The 13032-nt window shown below is 39.4% G+C and overlaps 1 protein-coding gene across 5 annotated transcripts in view; it reads right to left on the bottom strand.

The window, feature by feature from the left end:
• The window catches only part of PPP2R2C (protein phosphatase 2 regulatory subunit Bgamma), a 203731-nt gene that overhangs the window by 141933 nt on the left and 48766 nt on the right, over positions 1 to 13032 (bottom strand). Inside the window, exon 1 of one of the 5 annotated variants that reach the window (XM_064449102.1) lies at positions 1477 to 2087. The exons of 2 other annotated variants lie outside the window; for them this stretch is intronic. Coding sequence is in view for 1 of the 3 variants with exons in the window: in XM_064449101.1 (XP_064305171.1) it covers positions 1477 to 1546 (70 nt within the window). In the remaining 2 variants the exon portion in view is untranslated. Of the gene's footprint in view, positions 1 to 1476; positions 2088 to 13032 lie in introns of those variants that run through there. 2 more of the 5 variants (XM_064449101.1, XM_064449106.1) reach the window with 2 other exon arrangements.

Below are 13032 nucleotides of genomic sequence, written 5' to 3'. Positions count from 1 at the left end.
AAAGGGATTATTTTCCTCTGATTACAAAACTGACAGACTTGAAAGTCCAAATTTTAACATAGCTGCACATGCCCATTAAATATACATCTGAATCTCAACATGTAGCAAGTACACTGCAGTAATAATTATACTGTGCATTTTGCAGAGTCTAAAGGCATAAATTTATAAATTTAAGACAAAGTTTCTTTAAATGTTATTGCAGATGACTACATCTCAAAACAAAGTCATCGTTCAGACAAAAAGCATTAACCAAAAATTCAAAACAAATTAAAAAATGCACCGAAACATGAACCAGAATGCAAAGAATGTCCCAGAGGCAAGATCAGCAAACAATTACACCGGCCAGTGTTAACAGTTACTGTAGACAGCTTTTGAAAATTTTTCTTCTGAAAAATCTGCTTTGTGTTCCGAGTATGGGAAATCATCCTGCTGCTTTATACATTCTTAAAAAATGCAAATCATCAATAATCAAGAGAGCATCAGCTGATCACATTTCAGGATGCAGCATGGGAGTATTAAGTGACCGAGCATTGATCAAATGACGACAGAATCTGGAGACTGAGTCTCAAGTAGTATTGGTTGACCCTGATGTTAAGTATGTTCATATTATATAAGCCTACACTGAAGTACTGTTTCTGCTGCTGAAAAGTGCTGTTTAAACTCTGCACATACAAATACCTTTGCAGAGTCAAGTACCTACAAATTATTTTTCCTGTTCAACCAATCTTAAAATGGCCTGCTCTCAAACCAACTTTCTGGCAAGGAAATATGGATCAGTACCCGGCCCAACCATTTCACTGGTCTCAAGGTAAATTCTCTCAGCATTTAATGTGTGTCGCCTGCAGGAAAATTTCTTTTTATGTAATAAGCTACCAGCCATTGAATGATTTCAGATGAAGGTATCTTTTTTTTTTTTTCTCATGTACCTTGCACATACACAGGGGATGGAAAGAAGGCAGCAGTATTTCAAAAGATTATGCTTACATACCCCTTCTAAATGTGTACAGTTCTCGAGGGAACAATCAACTCAGCAATGTCTGTGATGCTCGGCTATAATTACCAAAATGAGATGCATACCCTCTATTACACCAGTTAACTTACAGATTATTTCTCTTACTTCAGTGCTCTCAAATCTTTCATCTTTTTTAAGTAATCAGCTGCTTCCAATCTTCCACACTGCAGCTACTGTGCATTCAATGCCAGGTGCCGCACACCTCACTAGCACAAACTCAGCACAATGCAACACCTTCTTTAGACCATATAGTTTCATATACTGCCGTAGCATGACAGAATGCCTTTGGGATTCAGCAAATTCAAACAGATTCTGTTGCTACAACACCCAGAAAAATGCATTGAAAGTCTCCCTGTTTAAAAAAAAAAGAAAAAAAGGAACAGCCTGCATCTCGAAACATGACAGTGCATTCCTGGCGTAGAATATGCAATACAAGAAGAGAATAATGACAGTATTTATGTTACCTTCAGTCACATAGTTGTGGTCTCGAAGAAAGCTGTGGTTAATTTTTCGTGTGTCCGTGTCCTCGCCCATTTACAGCAGGATTACTCAGCATGCCTATCCGCAGTGGACTGATAGCATCAGCAGAGGTCGTCACAAGAGCACCATCCATGCTGCCGCTGCCTAGCAGAGGCGGAGAACACACTGGGCTACTGAGCACAGCATAATGAGAGCTAGTGATGCAGCACAGATTTGGGGGGGTGAATAACGATCGGAAAAAAAAAAAAAAAAAAAAAAAAAAAGGGAAAGAAAAAGAACTAATGGGAGAAGGACGGAGGGAAAAACGGCTCCGACAAATTATGAATGCAGAAAGCCAGTAGGGAGCTTGCGTGAAGGGAATACAGGCACTTCTCCTGCAGTTAAAGAATAACCCAATTGTTTAGTCAGGTACTCCTTAAACAAGTGCCCACGCAGAGTCTCCTCCAAGTGCCTGCTGCTGGGGATCTTGCTGGATGCTGTAAAGTGGCAATCAGCGTACTGCAGCAAAACCCGCCCGGAGAAGGGCTCTGATTGCTGTTGCTGCTACTGCTGTCATATGCCTGTGCTGCATCAGAGCAGGCCCCTCCCAGTCAGCCGCTCGCTGCCCAACCGCACAAGATCTGCATGTAGTAAAGTGAAAAATGAGACTGCAGGTAATTATTTTAGCTCTTCTGCTGGTAAGATGGGCAATGAAAAAATTAAGGGAGGGGATGTGGGAGAAAAAACTTCAAGCTGCTTAAATGGGTTTGCATTGACACATACTGCACACTAACCTGCGACCACAATTTTGTGCTAGTCCATACTGTCATATGCAGCAAAAGCAACAGTCGTTCAATGTCAGCCTGTATAAATATTACTGAAATTGCCAAGTACCTGCCTATGCAAACAGAATTGTCAGAGGCAAGGCAACTATTCAGCAAAAGAAGGATAAAATAATTGTTCTTTATCTTTTATTTTTTGCCAGTTTTGTAGATGAAAGACAAATTACAAAATATGAAAAAAGCGAGGGCCAGAAAAAATCTCTGGGGCTTCCCTGTACAGGAAAGGAAGGCTGGACAAAGGGAATGCTCACAGGTCATGGGGTTTTCTGAGACCTGCTACCTTCATTCACTGCATTATCACATCACCTTGAAAAAGCAATGTTGAAATCTGTACACTCAGAAATAGGAAAACAAGTAGAAGAGGAAAATTACATACTTACATTATAAAACAAAGCTTGTTCCTTATTCCAAATGTTAAATGGCTTACATTATAGACAAGCAGCTTCCTTAAACTTTCAGTATCTGTTCATGAAACCATGAACTGTTTGCTGCAGAAGACGTGTATTCTGAAAAAGTATAAGCACCACTGAAGTTTAGAAAATTGAACAGAAAGCAAATGGCTGTGTACCAAAGCCACCACTACAGCATGGAAAGGGAATATACCATCCCAAAACCAATTTAGAGGACAGAAGAATGGTCCTGTGGTTTAGGCCCTGGAATTGAACACACAAAATACAATTCAGTTGTCAGCATTACTACAGCACTTTGTGTAATCCTGCATGAATCTTGCACAGTTTGGGGGGGTTTTGTTTCTTTTCAGTGAAGCAAGGACATGTGGTTCTTGAAGGTAAATTTAAGTACCCTGCTATTACTATAAAATGGGACTTTGGAAAAAGTAGAGAATGATGCAAAAACCTGCCCAGGGATTAACATCTAATTTCAGGATGAAGTAAGGTTGGGAGAGAAAGGCAAATAGCAATGGAATGGCCTTCTTCCCTTTGTCATTGATGAAACAAAATAAAACAAAGCTATCTTCAACCTGACAAGTAAATATTATAAAATCTTCACACTTGAGAAGGTAGGAAAGTAAAATAAGTTATTCAGTACTTGCACCTGTATAGAACACATTTTGTTTATATGCAGCTTCTGTAGGTGCCAGTACTAGAAATGTTATTTCTGCATTGAGAGCATCAGTCAATACAGCGGGGGTACTGGCAGCCCTCCAGTGCCTGCCCTATCCTCTGCGCTCACTTGCTGCCTTTGCCCATGCTTGTTCATGTACCAAATCCTTTCAACTTCAGGTTATCCTGTCTGCTTACACACTGGTACCATCAACTTTTCAAGGCCATGCACAAACCCAATTCTCTTTCTCAGTTTAGGGAGGAAGCATGCCAGAAGCAACACCAAACCAACCGGGATCTGCTGCCTCGTGATCAGCAATGTTTTCCATATGGACATGCGTGGCCTGGTACACAGCTGAAGCCTTAGGTCCAAGGTGGTATCCCAAAACAAGGATCCAGTCCTGCCAGCAGCAGGTGACAATAGTGAATTCTATTATTCTGAATTTTCTACCCGTTTACTGGAAGCGAGTACAGCAAAAATGCTTGATGATAATACTAACTACAGTTCAGAAAGTAACTGTGAGAACCTATAAATACAATGAATGAGAAAACATACCTAGAATTCGATTGAAATGAGGAAGAAGGCCTTGCAAATACTGATATTTATTTTTTCTAAAATGACCCTAATCTATGTGATGGAACTGGTTTATTTTGCCCTTCCCCAACACATTATTTTATCATCTTGGATTTGTTCTTCCAAAGACTAAAGGGTTTGCAAGCGATACACATGAGCAATACAATGCACTTTAAATCCCAACTCCACTGAAGTCAGTGGCAAAGAGTACAACAAACAGCAAGTATACACTCCACTATTTAACGTCACGGTTAGACCAATCTGATCTTAGAAAGATTCTTCTTCCCTTCAGCATCTGTGCAGGAGATAGTCAAACTGTCTGGTCTTAGAAAAATAACCTAGATGCCTCTGTTAGGAACCTAAGCTCTCTATGTACTCAATGTAGCTTCTGGAGGGCAATTAAGAGCATCTGAATCAGAAACCTCTCTTTCTCTGTTTTGTATATTGGATGCTTAATTTTCTCAGCCAGGCACCCAAGTTAGATATGCAGCATTAGAGAGTGTGGATTCCTCTGTGGAGGTAACACTGAGCAGCTTCCTCCAATTGCTATGACTCCTGAAACTGGAAGAAATGTCACCTTTCAGGGCATTTGATCCCAAAAAATCAAGCAACAGTTGAGTAAAAATGCATAGGAAAAATTTATAACTACAAATATATGGAAAATGAATGTGTGTTCTCCCCTTTCCAAGAAAAAATATTTATACAGAAAATTATTATTATAGAAAATAGATAATTTATTATGTGAATGATGTGTAAAGTCTCAAAAAAGCCACACTGACAGTCTGTGAAAAGCCCTGCAAATCATTTTCTCTGTAAACACCTCTGAATTTCTGTCACCAGGTATGTGCAATTTCTACAGTGCCTGAGAGAATGTTCCTACCCTTCCACATAAGCTCAGCAATCACTGCCCCTTATTTTTTCTCAATCAGTTGAAATTTTATGATTTCTATGGCTATCATTTTGAGCCTCCTCCCCCTTTTGTTAGGTGTAATTTAAGCAGTTAGAGAGTGTTTTCATTTTTTCTAGGACCCAAGTGGACTTTTTTTTTGTGAAGTCAAAATAATAACTCCCATCCAGAGATAATTTTCTCATCTCACCATTTGAATTAGAGAGGTTCGTAGACAACTTCCTTAGGCATCACATCTGGGTCAGATCATGCTTACCTTGTACTTCCCACTTTTCAGTTAAAAAAAAAAATCTCATGAGTAGGAATGGAATGAGGAGGAAGCCTTTAACAACAACACTAGACAAGATTCCTTGTGTACATGCAAATGCTTTCCTCAAGATTATGATCCAAATCCTTACTGTGTGGCAAATATTAGTTGTCCACTGACTTAAGTAGGTCAGTTCACATGAGAAAAATTAGGAAAATTCTGCTCTACATTTGTAGCACAATGCAAATCTGTGAGAGAATGTTTGTGGATAACTAGCTCTACCTTTTTAAAATACTACTTATTATCAGTCCCACTGATAACCTACATAATCTGATCTGGTCAAATATCCAGGGACATGGTGGGGGGAAAGGAACCTTTGATCAAAAACATATCAGTTATTTTTACTTGCATGTTGCTCACAGTCCTACACTCCTAAAACAACCCACTAATTGAGCTGAATACTGTATAAACACAGAAGAAAAAAAAAGAAAAAAATTTAAAAAAGAGTGCCCTATTCTAAAGAATTTACAAGCAAACTATACAATGGAAGAGCGGCATACAGCTCAGCAGAGACACTTAAGTAAACAGCGAGTCAGTAATGAGGATGGAGTCCTGGTTCTGAGCTTTCCTCAAAAGAAGGTCATTAGAGACTCTGTAGAAAGCAGCAATAAAAAACTGGATGCAAGAGGTTGAAAAATAACTGCATAACAAGAATAGAGCAAGCTTAGTGGTAAAAGGAGGAAGACTGGCTAGCAGGTCAAGAGCTTTTTCTTTTTTTTTTTTCCTCCTCCCCAAAGATGTAAGAGACTAAGCATATTAAGAAGCATTCTAAAGAGTAAGATGTTCAGTGCAAGAGTCAGTGGAGAGTGAGAGGTAAGGAGGAAAGTAAAAGACAGGAGGAAAGGGCATGCCCAAAGACAACAGCAGGCATGACACAGATGCCAGTACAGACTGCAGGTGTCAGTAAGAAAATAGACGAGTTAAAGGGAGCACAGCAAACAAAAACTGCATCTGTGCCAGGAGGAGAAAAACCCGATAGGATAGGGAGAGAAAATCATTTGATGAGAGGAGGAAACCTGTATTTCACTTTGTCAGTTTTGGGGAGAAGGACTGGAGGAAAGGGAAGGTAGAGAAAGAAAAAAGGAAGGAGCCAGAAACTGAAGCAGGAGGGAGACAGAAGGCTGAAGAAGAATCAAAACTAGCAAAGATACAAATGGGATTGAGAACGTCAGATTTGGTAACAGTGTAGCCTAACAGTGGTAACGAATTGAAGAAGATGAGCACAAAACTCCGGCTTAATAACTGTTGATCGTGTTTGCTGATTGCATTTCCATCAGGAAGCACTGCAGGATGAGAGAGGGAAGAATTAGATGTTAGAAGGTAATTAATTGGTCATAAGAGCTCCTGCATGGTCTTATTTATAAACACCTGTTGAATCCATGGCCATCCTGTTTTGCTCCTGCAGTTCTTCTGTTAAACACATTCTCACAAGGAGCTTCTATTTAGCTTTGTTAGAAAGTTACATCAGAGCACAGCCTTTAATAATTTAAACTCTCAATATCTGGAACCCATTTTACTACTCCCAAATTCATCACTCAGTCTGAATTAGAACAATTAAGCTTGAACTGCAGTCGAAAGGAACAGTGGTTGAATACTGAAATATTTTCTTTGTCTAACAAAACTTTTCATATACAGGTCATTCTGTACTTCATTTAGTAAAACACAATGACTTCAAATGAAATGGAACTGAATTTTGAATTGGCACAGAACCTTGAAATAATTATTTTTTAAGAACAAAAGATTTAAAGCACTATGATGTTAAAAATCCTTAGAAGTTAACATACATTACACCAAAAGCAGACTATCTTAAAATATTACCTTAATTTAATGTTTGTGTAGTCATTGTAGGTTTTTTAGGGCTTTGACAGAATTTGCTTCTAACCATATCCTAACGTCTGCGAATTGCGTAAAATGGAGTGAACTCTCTCTTCTCATCTTCAGATGAAGTAACACACACAATTAATCAGCTGCGGAAAAATACAACAAAATATTTAGCCAACCCCTTACAGTTATATTTCATTGCCATTGGATTTTCTCACCAAAAGAGAATATTCATGAGGCAGATGCTCTCTCCCTTTATGTATATCTAGTTTATGTATAGAGATGTGAAAAGCTCAGCTACTGATTTCTCCAGTAAGGCCGTCAGCAAATTAGCTTTGCTGTTCATTTATTTACTCGTAATGTCCAGGAAAATAAGGTTATACAGTACAGTCATACATCTGTTCAGAAATACTGGAGCTCATTGGCCATCTTTCATTTAAAAGGATAAAGCCATAAAGAATTATAATGCGATAAAAAGCTACTCCCCTGGTCTCCCTCCAACCCTACTCGGCATGACAGAGGAGGGACTTAGAGCTCTGAGCTGGGGATAAGATGGGTTTAAGTAGTTTTACTTCTATTTAAGAATGCTAACTTTAAAATGGTGTTTTTCTCTGCTGTCCTCTCGTAGTACTTCTATCCAGAATGAACATTCAGTCTGGATCATACCCTCCCCTATATCTGAGACTAGATCTACATTGCAAATTGCAGCAGAAATACCCAAGCTAACTTTAAACAAGTTAGACCTTAGAAACGGTCCAGCACTTGTGGCAGAGACCTCAGCACGAGCTGAGCGCCTTGGAAGGAGGTTCCCTCATGTGTGATTAAAGTAGCAATGGTACAAACATCTCTCCACCATTGGTATTTTGCAGACATACAAGTATGTCTCATTATACAATGCCTACTTGTGAAGGAATTAATCCAATAGCTTTGTGATAGTAACAAGTGCATCATGAATGACTCCGGTAAGAGTTTGCCTTAATAAAATTCTGTATTTCCATACATTTCTGAATAGTCCCCTTCATATTTGCCAAATAGCCAAATATAACATAATATACAGCACTACCGTGCAGGTTGTTCAGCCTGGAGAAGAGAAGGCTGCATGGAGACCTTACTGCGGCTTTTCAGTACTTAAATGGGGGCTATAGGAAGGATGGGGGCAACCTCTTTAGCAAGGCCTGTTGTGACAGGACAAGGGGTAATGGTTTCAAACTAAAGGAGGGCAGATTTAGACTAGATATAAGGAAGAAATTTTTTACAGTGAGGGTGGTGAAACACTGGCACAGGCTGCCCAGAGAGGTGGTAGATGCCCCATCCCTGGAAACATTCAAGGTCAGGCAGGACGGGGCTCCGAGCAACCTGATCTAGCTGACGATGTCCCTGCTCACTGCAGGGGGGTTGGACTGGATGACCTTTAAAGGTCCCTTCCAGCCGAAACCATTCTATGATTCTATGAATTCCATTTTTGATTCTTTGACAGCTAAACAAAAACAGGTACTGCCAAAGGTTAACACAAAAAGTAATAAAAGAAAAATTGTATCAATCCTAGCTCTACATAAAAAGTAAATAATTTTGTCTTATTCTAGCACCTCAACAGTAATTGTTTAGAATCTTTACATTTATAGTATTTAATTGATATTTCAATACACACTTTTCAGTTACTGTATATTAAATTGAATATTTAATATTAAAAATTATGATGTAGCCCAACAATTCTGAAAAACCTAATGGCTGCTTATCACAATTAGAAAATATTCTATTATTCACAAAGGGGAGGTTTCTTCAACACACTACCTTTTGCTATGTGAAACCTAAAAAGTACACCTCCCCAGAAGAAAGAATTTATTTTTAGCCTACATACTCTAGACACAGAATAAAACTAATGCCTCCCAGCACATGGCAATTTTAGAAAGCAAACAATTAAAAATTATGATTGAGTAATTTAAATTACAGAAGCTGACTTCCTTCAATATTTTTCACCCTGTCTGTTTCAGTGAACATTGCATAAGGATTCTTAGCAGAGTCAGAGCCACTTTAAGGTTTGGAGAAAGCCAGAGCATGGGATGAACTGAATCTACACCATGCTCATAGTTTTCCACATAGAAACCAGCAGTTTCACTTTTTTTTGGTGTGCTAGTGGTGGAGCTAACTAATATGGGGAGCCCTGTACCTATTTTAATGACCTTTTCTTTAACCAAGAGAATGCAGCCAGGATATCTGGATGTAATGGCCCCTGCAAGAAATCCCCATGAGGCAGAACAGATGCCCTGAGCTATGACATCCCTGTGCCCTAGGGTGATACAAGGTCCTCTCTGGGGCCACTGTATCACTTTGGCTGGGAAGCAGTAGGTTTCCCCATCCTACCACTGCAGCTGCATACGCCACAGCCCTCTCCTAGCTCCACAACAGCACATTAATCCATAGTCTGGCAAACCTACACTGGACACTGCTTTCAGGTGTTCCCTCCAAGAAAGGAAGATATTGGAAAGATAAACAGTTTCCTATCTACTGGCTTGAGCCTCGTCAGAGCAAGCCTGCAGCCAAAGAGCTGGAGCTACCAGGCAGAAGTTGTAGTAGCGTCTGGCAAACGGCAAAAGCGCAGAAGGGCCAAACTCCTGTGGGCTCACAGCCTTGGACGGCACTGGAACACTCTATCAGAGACAGTGACTGCATCTTTGTCTTGGCCTTCAGTCATTTAAAATCACATCTAAAGCAAATCCTGCAATCTCTTTGCTAATGAGTGCAAGGAACCAGTTAACAAGAGCATGAAGAAATTCTGATCAACATGGACAGCGTGAGTTCTGCACACTCTAGGGGCAAGTCTTCACTTGGCAAATTTCAGAATACCGTAACAGATTCCAGCAGGATCTAGATTTAGCTGGAGAGATGGAAAGCAAGGTTGCAAAATGACGGGGGAAGGAAAAGCAGAAAGAACAGGCAAAATGCCAAAAGTAGAAGCTGGAAGTTTTCCCAGAACTGACTAATTTGGAGATTAAGCCTATTCAGTGACTGCGTCAGGAATGGGAAGAGTGGTCCAAGGGAAAGAGCACAGGATGGGGAATCAAAGACCAAGCACTAATTCTGGCTGTGAGGCATTTTCCTTCCTTGTGCTTCTTTTTCACTCTTCCACTGACTTGCCTATTTAAACCCAAAATTACATGTGCATAAACACTATCTTCCCTACTACAGTCATCAGATGGATGACTGATGCAGGACTGCTGAGCAATGATGATAATTATAAGACACTGTTCCCAAGCTAATAAATCTCATCTGTTCCTAAAACAAGCTTCCATGCCCTCTGAAACATTAGGCAGATTATCTGCTCCGCAGCAAACAGCATCACAGAACAGACAGTGTAGAAACTATAGCCTTCTAGAAGAAGGGTTTGAGATAAGTCCCAAATAGAAAACCTGTCACTGACAGGGCCTGTCACTGCCAAGCAAGCTAGGCACACTGATGGGCAAACAAAACTGGAGCCTGAGGAGGAACGCAGGGTTGGGACAACTGTTGAAACAAATGCTTCCAGCTTAGCCTTCACTTACAAGAAATGTTACTCTGTTACGGTTTCTCAATCTGAAATACAAATATAAATATATATATGTATATATATTCCAAATGAGAAATACTATGTTGGGGTTGGGATCATTGCACTACATGCTGGAGAAAACGTACTATTTATTTTGCAAACTTAGGTTAGTTTTATAAATACTTTATACAGGTGTTAATTAATTTAAATACTTAGAGCATCACTTGCATGCTGCCTCATACCTAGTACATGAGGCAGCATGTACCTTGTTAGCACTGCCTGGTGCATACAGGGCACTTTCTCTCTAAAGTGATACCCATGACAGCATCCTCACTCTGAATTACCCTACAACGTCAGCAACTCACTACCATGTTCTACTGTTGTGCAGGAAGAAAAACTTTTAAAATGTATGCCTCTTTATGCCAGCCTATAAAATTGTGATGCATACAGTTTATCCAAACTAACATTGTTATTACATCCTTTAATGCACACAAAAAGCAGGAAATCTATTCACACTATTAAAAAGTAATGAACCTGCAAAGCAGCATTAGGTCCTAAGGAGGATAGCTAAAATCCTGCTGAAAAGGGCTGGATATCACAAAGGGAAGGTGTTTCAGTGGCTGATCATGATGAACAGATCACAGGCACTAAAGCACTCCATAGCCAGGCAGGGCAGCAATTACAAAACTAACTTCATACCCTAAAACAAGATGATTCACATCCCAAATAACTTTGTAGATGTCAGGCTCTGGAGTGGGACATGAAGCTAGCCCAGAAAGCCTGAAAAGAGACTAACAGAGAACCTGCAAATAGGCACATGGTGTTAACTGTCACTTAGAGGTACTGGACAATCCTAAGAAATGATGCTATAAAACACAGATCAGAAATTGGCCTTAAAAAGGAATTTAGAGCAGGGACACAAGCACTGACAGAACTCCCTTAGACTTTGAAGACACGCTTGTATGCATATATTTGTGCAAGGAATTAACATTGTGCAATGAATTGTGCAAGAGAGGGAGGGAGCCAAGTGAAAGCCGTATTCAAACCCACGCTAAGGATCACGTACATCCTTCCTGAACAGCAATGGACAAACACACATTGAAGCAGTATCCTGATGCGGCACCTGTGCGGTGAGGCTATTATGCACTCAAAACACTGTAAAAGGAAACCAGTTTCTAAAACAGCTTCCAAAGATCAGCATTCTGAAAGGATTAAGCTAATAAGATATAGAAATCCTGAAGAGATGGAGCTTGAACAATTTCAACAGAAAAAAAATCAAGAGAAAAAGACATCAAAGCAGGTACAAAGAGACAAACTTTCTGCACAAGATCAAGAAAGGAAACAGATTAAATTCTTCTAAATACTATGACCTGCCATAAAATATCAGAAGCTGCCTGAGAATTTGTAACACCTCTAAAACTTTTTTGAGACTTAAGCAAATAATCAAAAATCAAATCAAATTAGCAGATTGTATTTGCTTTCACCTTAAAAAGCAAACCACAGCCACTCTTCCTAACATTTCACTAATTCAGAACTCAAAATATTTCAGGAAATAATAATAATTCAAGAACACTTCCTGCACGTAGCAAGTCTATTAAACGAAATCAACGTACAGGATCATTTATTACTGTCTTTGCATTCTACACACTTTCCTATGAAGATGACAGCTCTGAAGGGAACTTAGCCCAAAAGACTATGCCTTTCACAAGACTGCAGAGAAATGATGTGACATATGACAGGACATTCATCCTGACTCCTTCCATCCACCAAGGTGTTCAATTAATTAAGCTAGGCACAGTGCTAACAGCTTTTTCTCCAGTATTACCTTACACCAGAAAGAGCAGTTACACATTTCTCTGTTCTACAATAACTAAGATGGCACGTGAATTCAGTGATTCGGGAGCGCCTGCAGACCCCAGCCATCCTGGGCCAGTGAGAAGGAACTGCCGCAGAACAAAAAAGCTGTTCTAGAAAATTATACAGAGCTGAATTTGTTCTTGTACATAAAATTTACTGCAGTATTGTTGATACAGCCTCAAGAGAGAAGAAATCTCTCAAAAAACAAATTGCGTCAATATAAACAATGATTTTGTTGTTAGCCTTTCCTCCAGATTATCCTAATATTTAAATTACTGTAGCATCTCAAGTGTGGTTAAAAATGCTGCACCTGCTGTAAGAGCTGCAATCTCTAAAGTAATACTCACTTAGTAAAACAAAAGGTAAAAATAAATTCAAGCTATTAAAAAAGAAAAAGACCACCTGACAGAAAACAAACACATTCAATGGTGTGAGGAAAAAAGTAATTTGTAAGCAGAAAGGTAGAACTGAATGAAGAAAAAAAAAAAAAAGAAGTTTGCAAGACATGCTAAAACCCAAATTTTGAGGAGTATGAAACCTCATACTACATTGCAGTAAGCAGCAAATGCATCTAAACTTTGTGTTCCACTTCTGGCCACCCTCATACCAACAGCAGGAATCAAAATTCAGATAAAAGAACAAATCACAAAGTTAATTTGGCACTGGAAA

Source organism: Phalacrocorax carbo, chromosome 4 (assembly GCF_963921805.1).
Source record: "Phalacrocorax carbo chromosome 4, bPhaCar2.1, whole genome shotgun sequence".
Taxonomy (NCBI): domain Eukaryota; kingdom Metazoa; phylum Chordata; class Aves; order Suliformes; family Phalacrocoracidae; genus Phalacrocorax; species Phalacrocorax carbo.
This window is presented reverse-complemented; position numbering and strand designations above follow the sequence as displayed.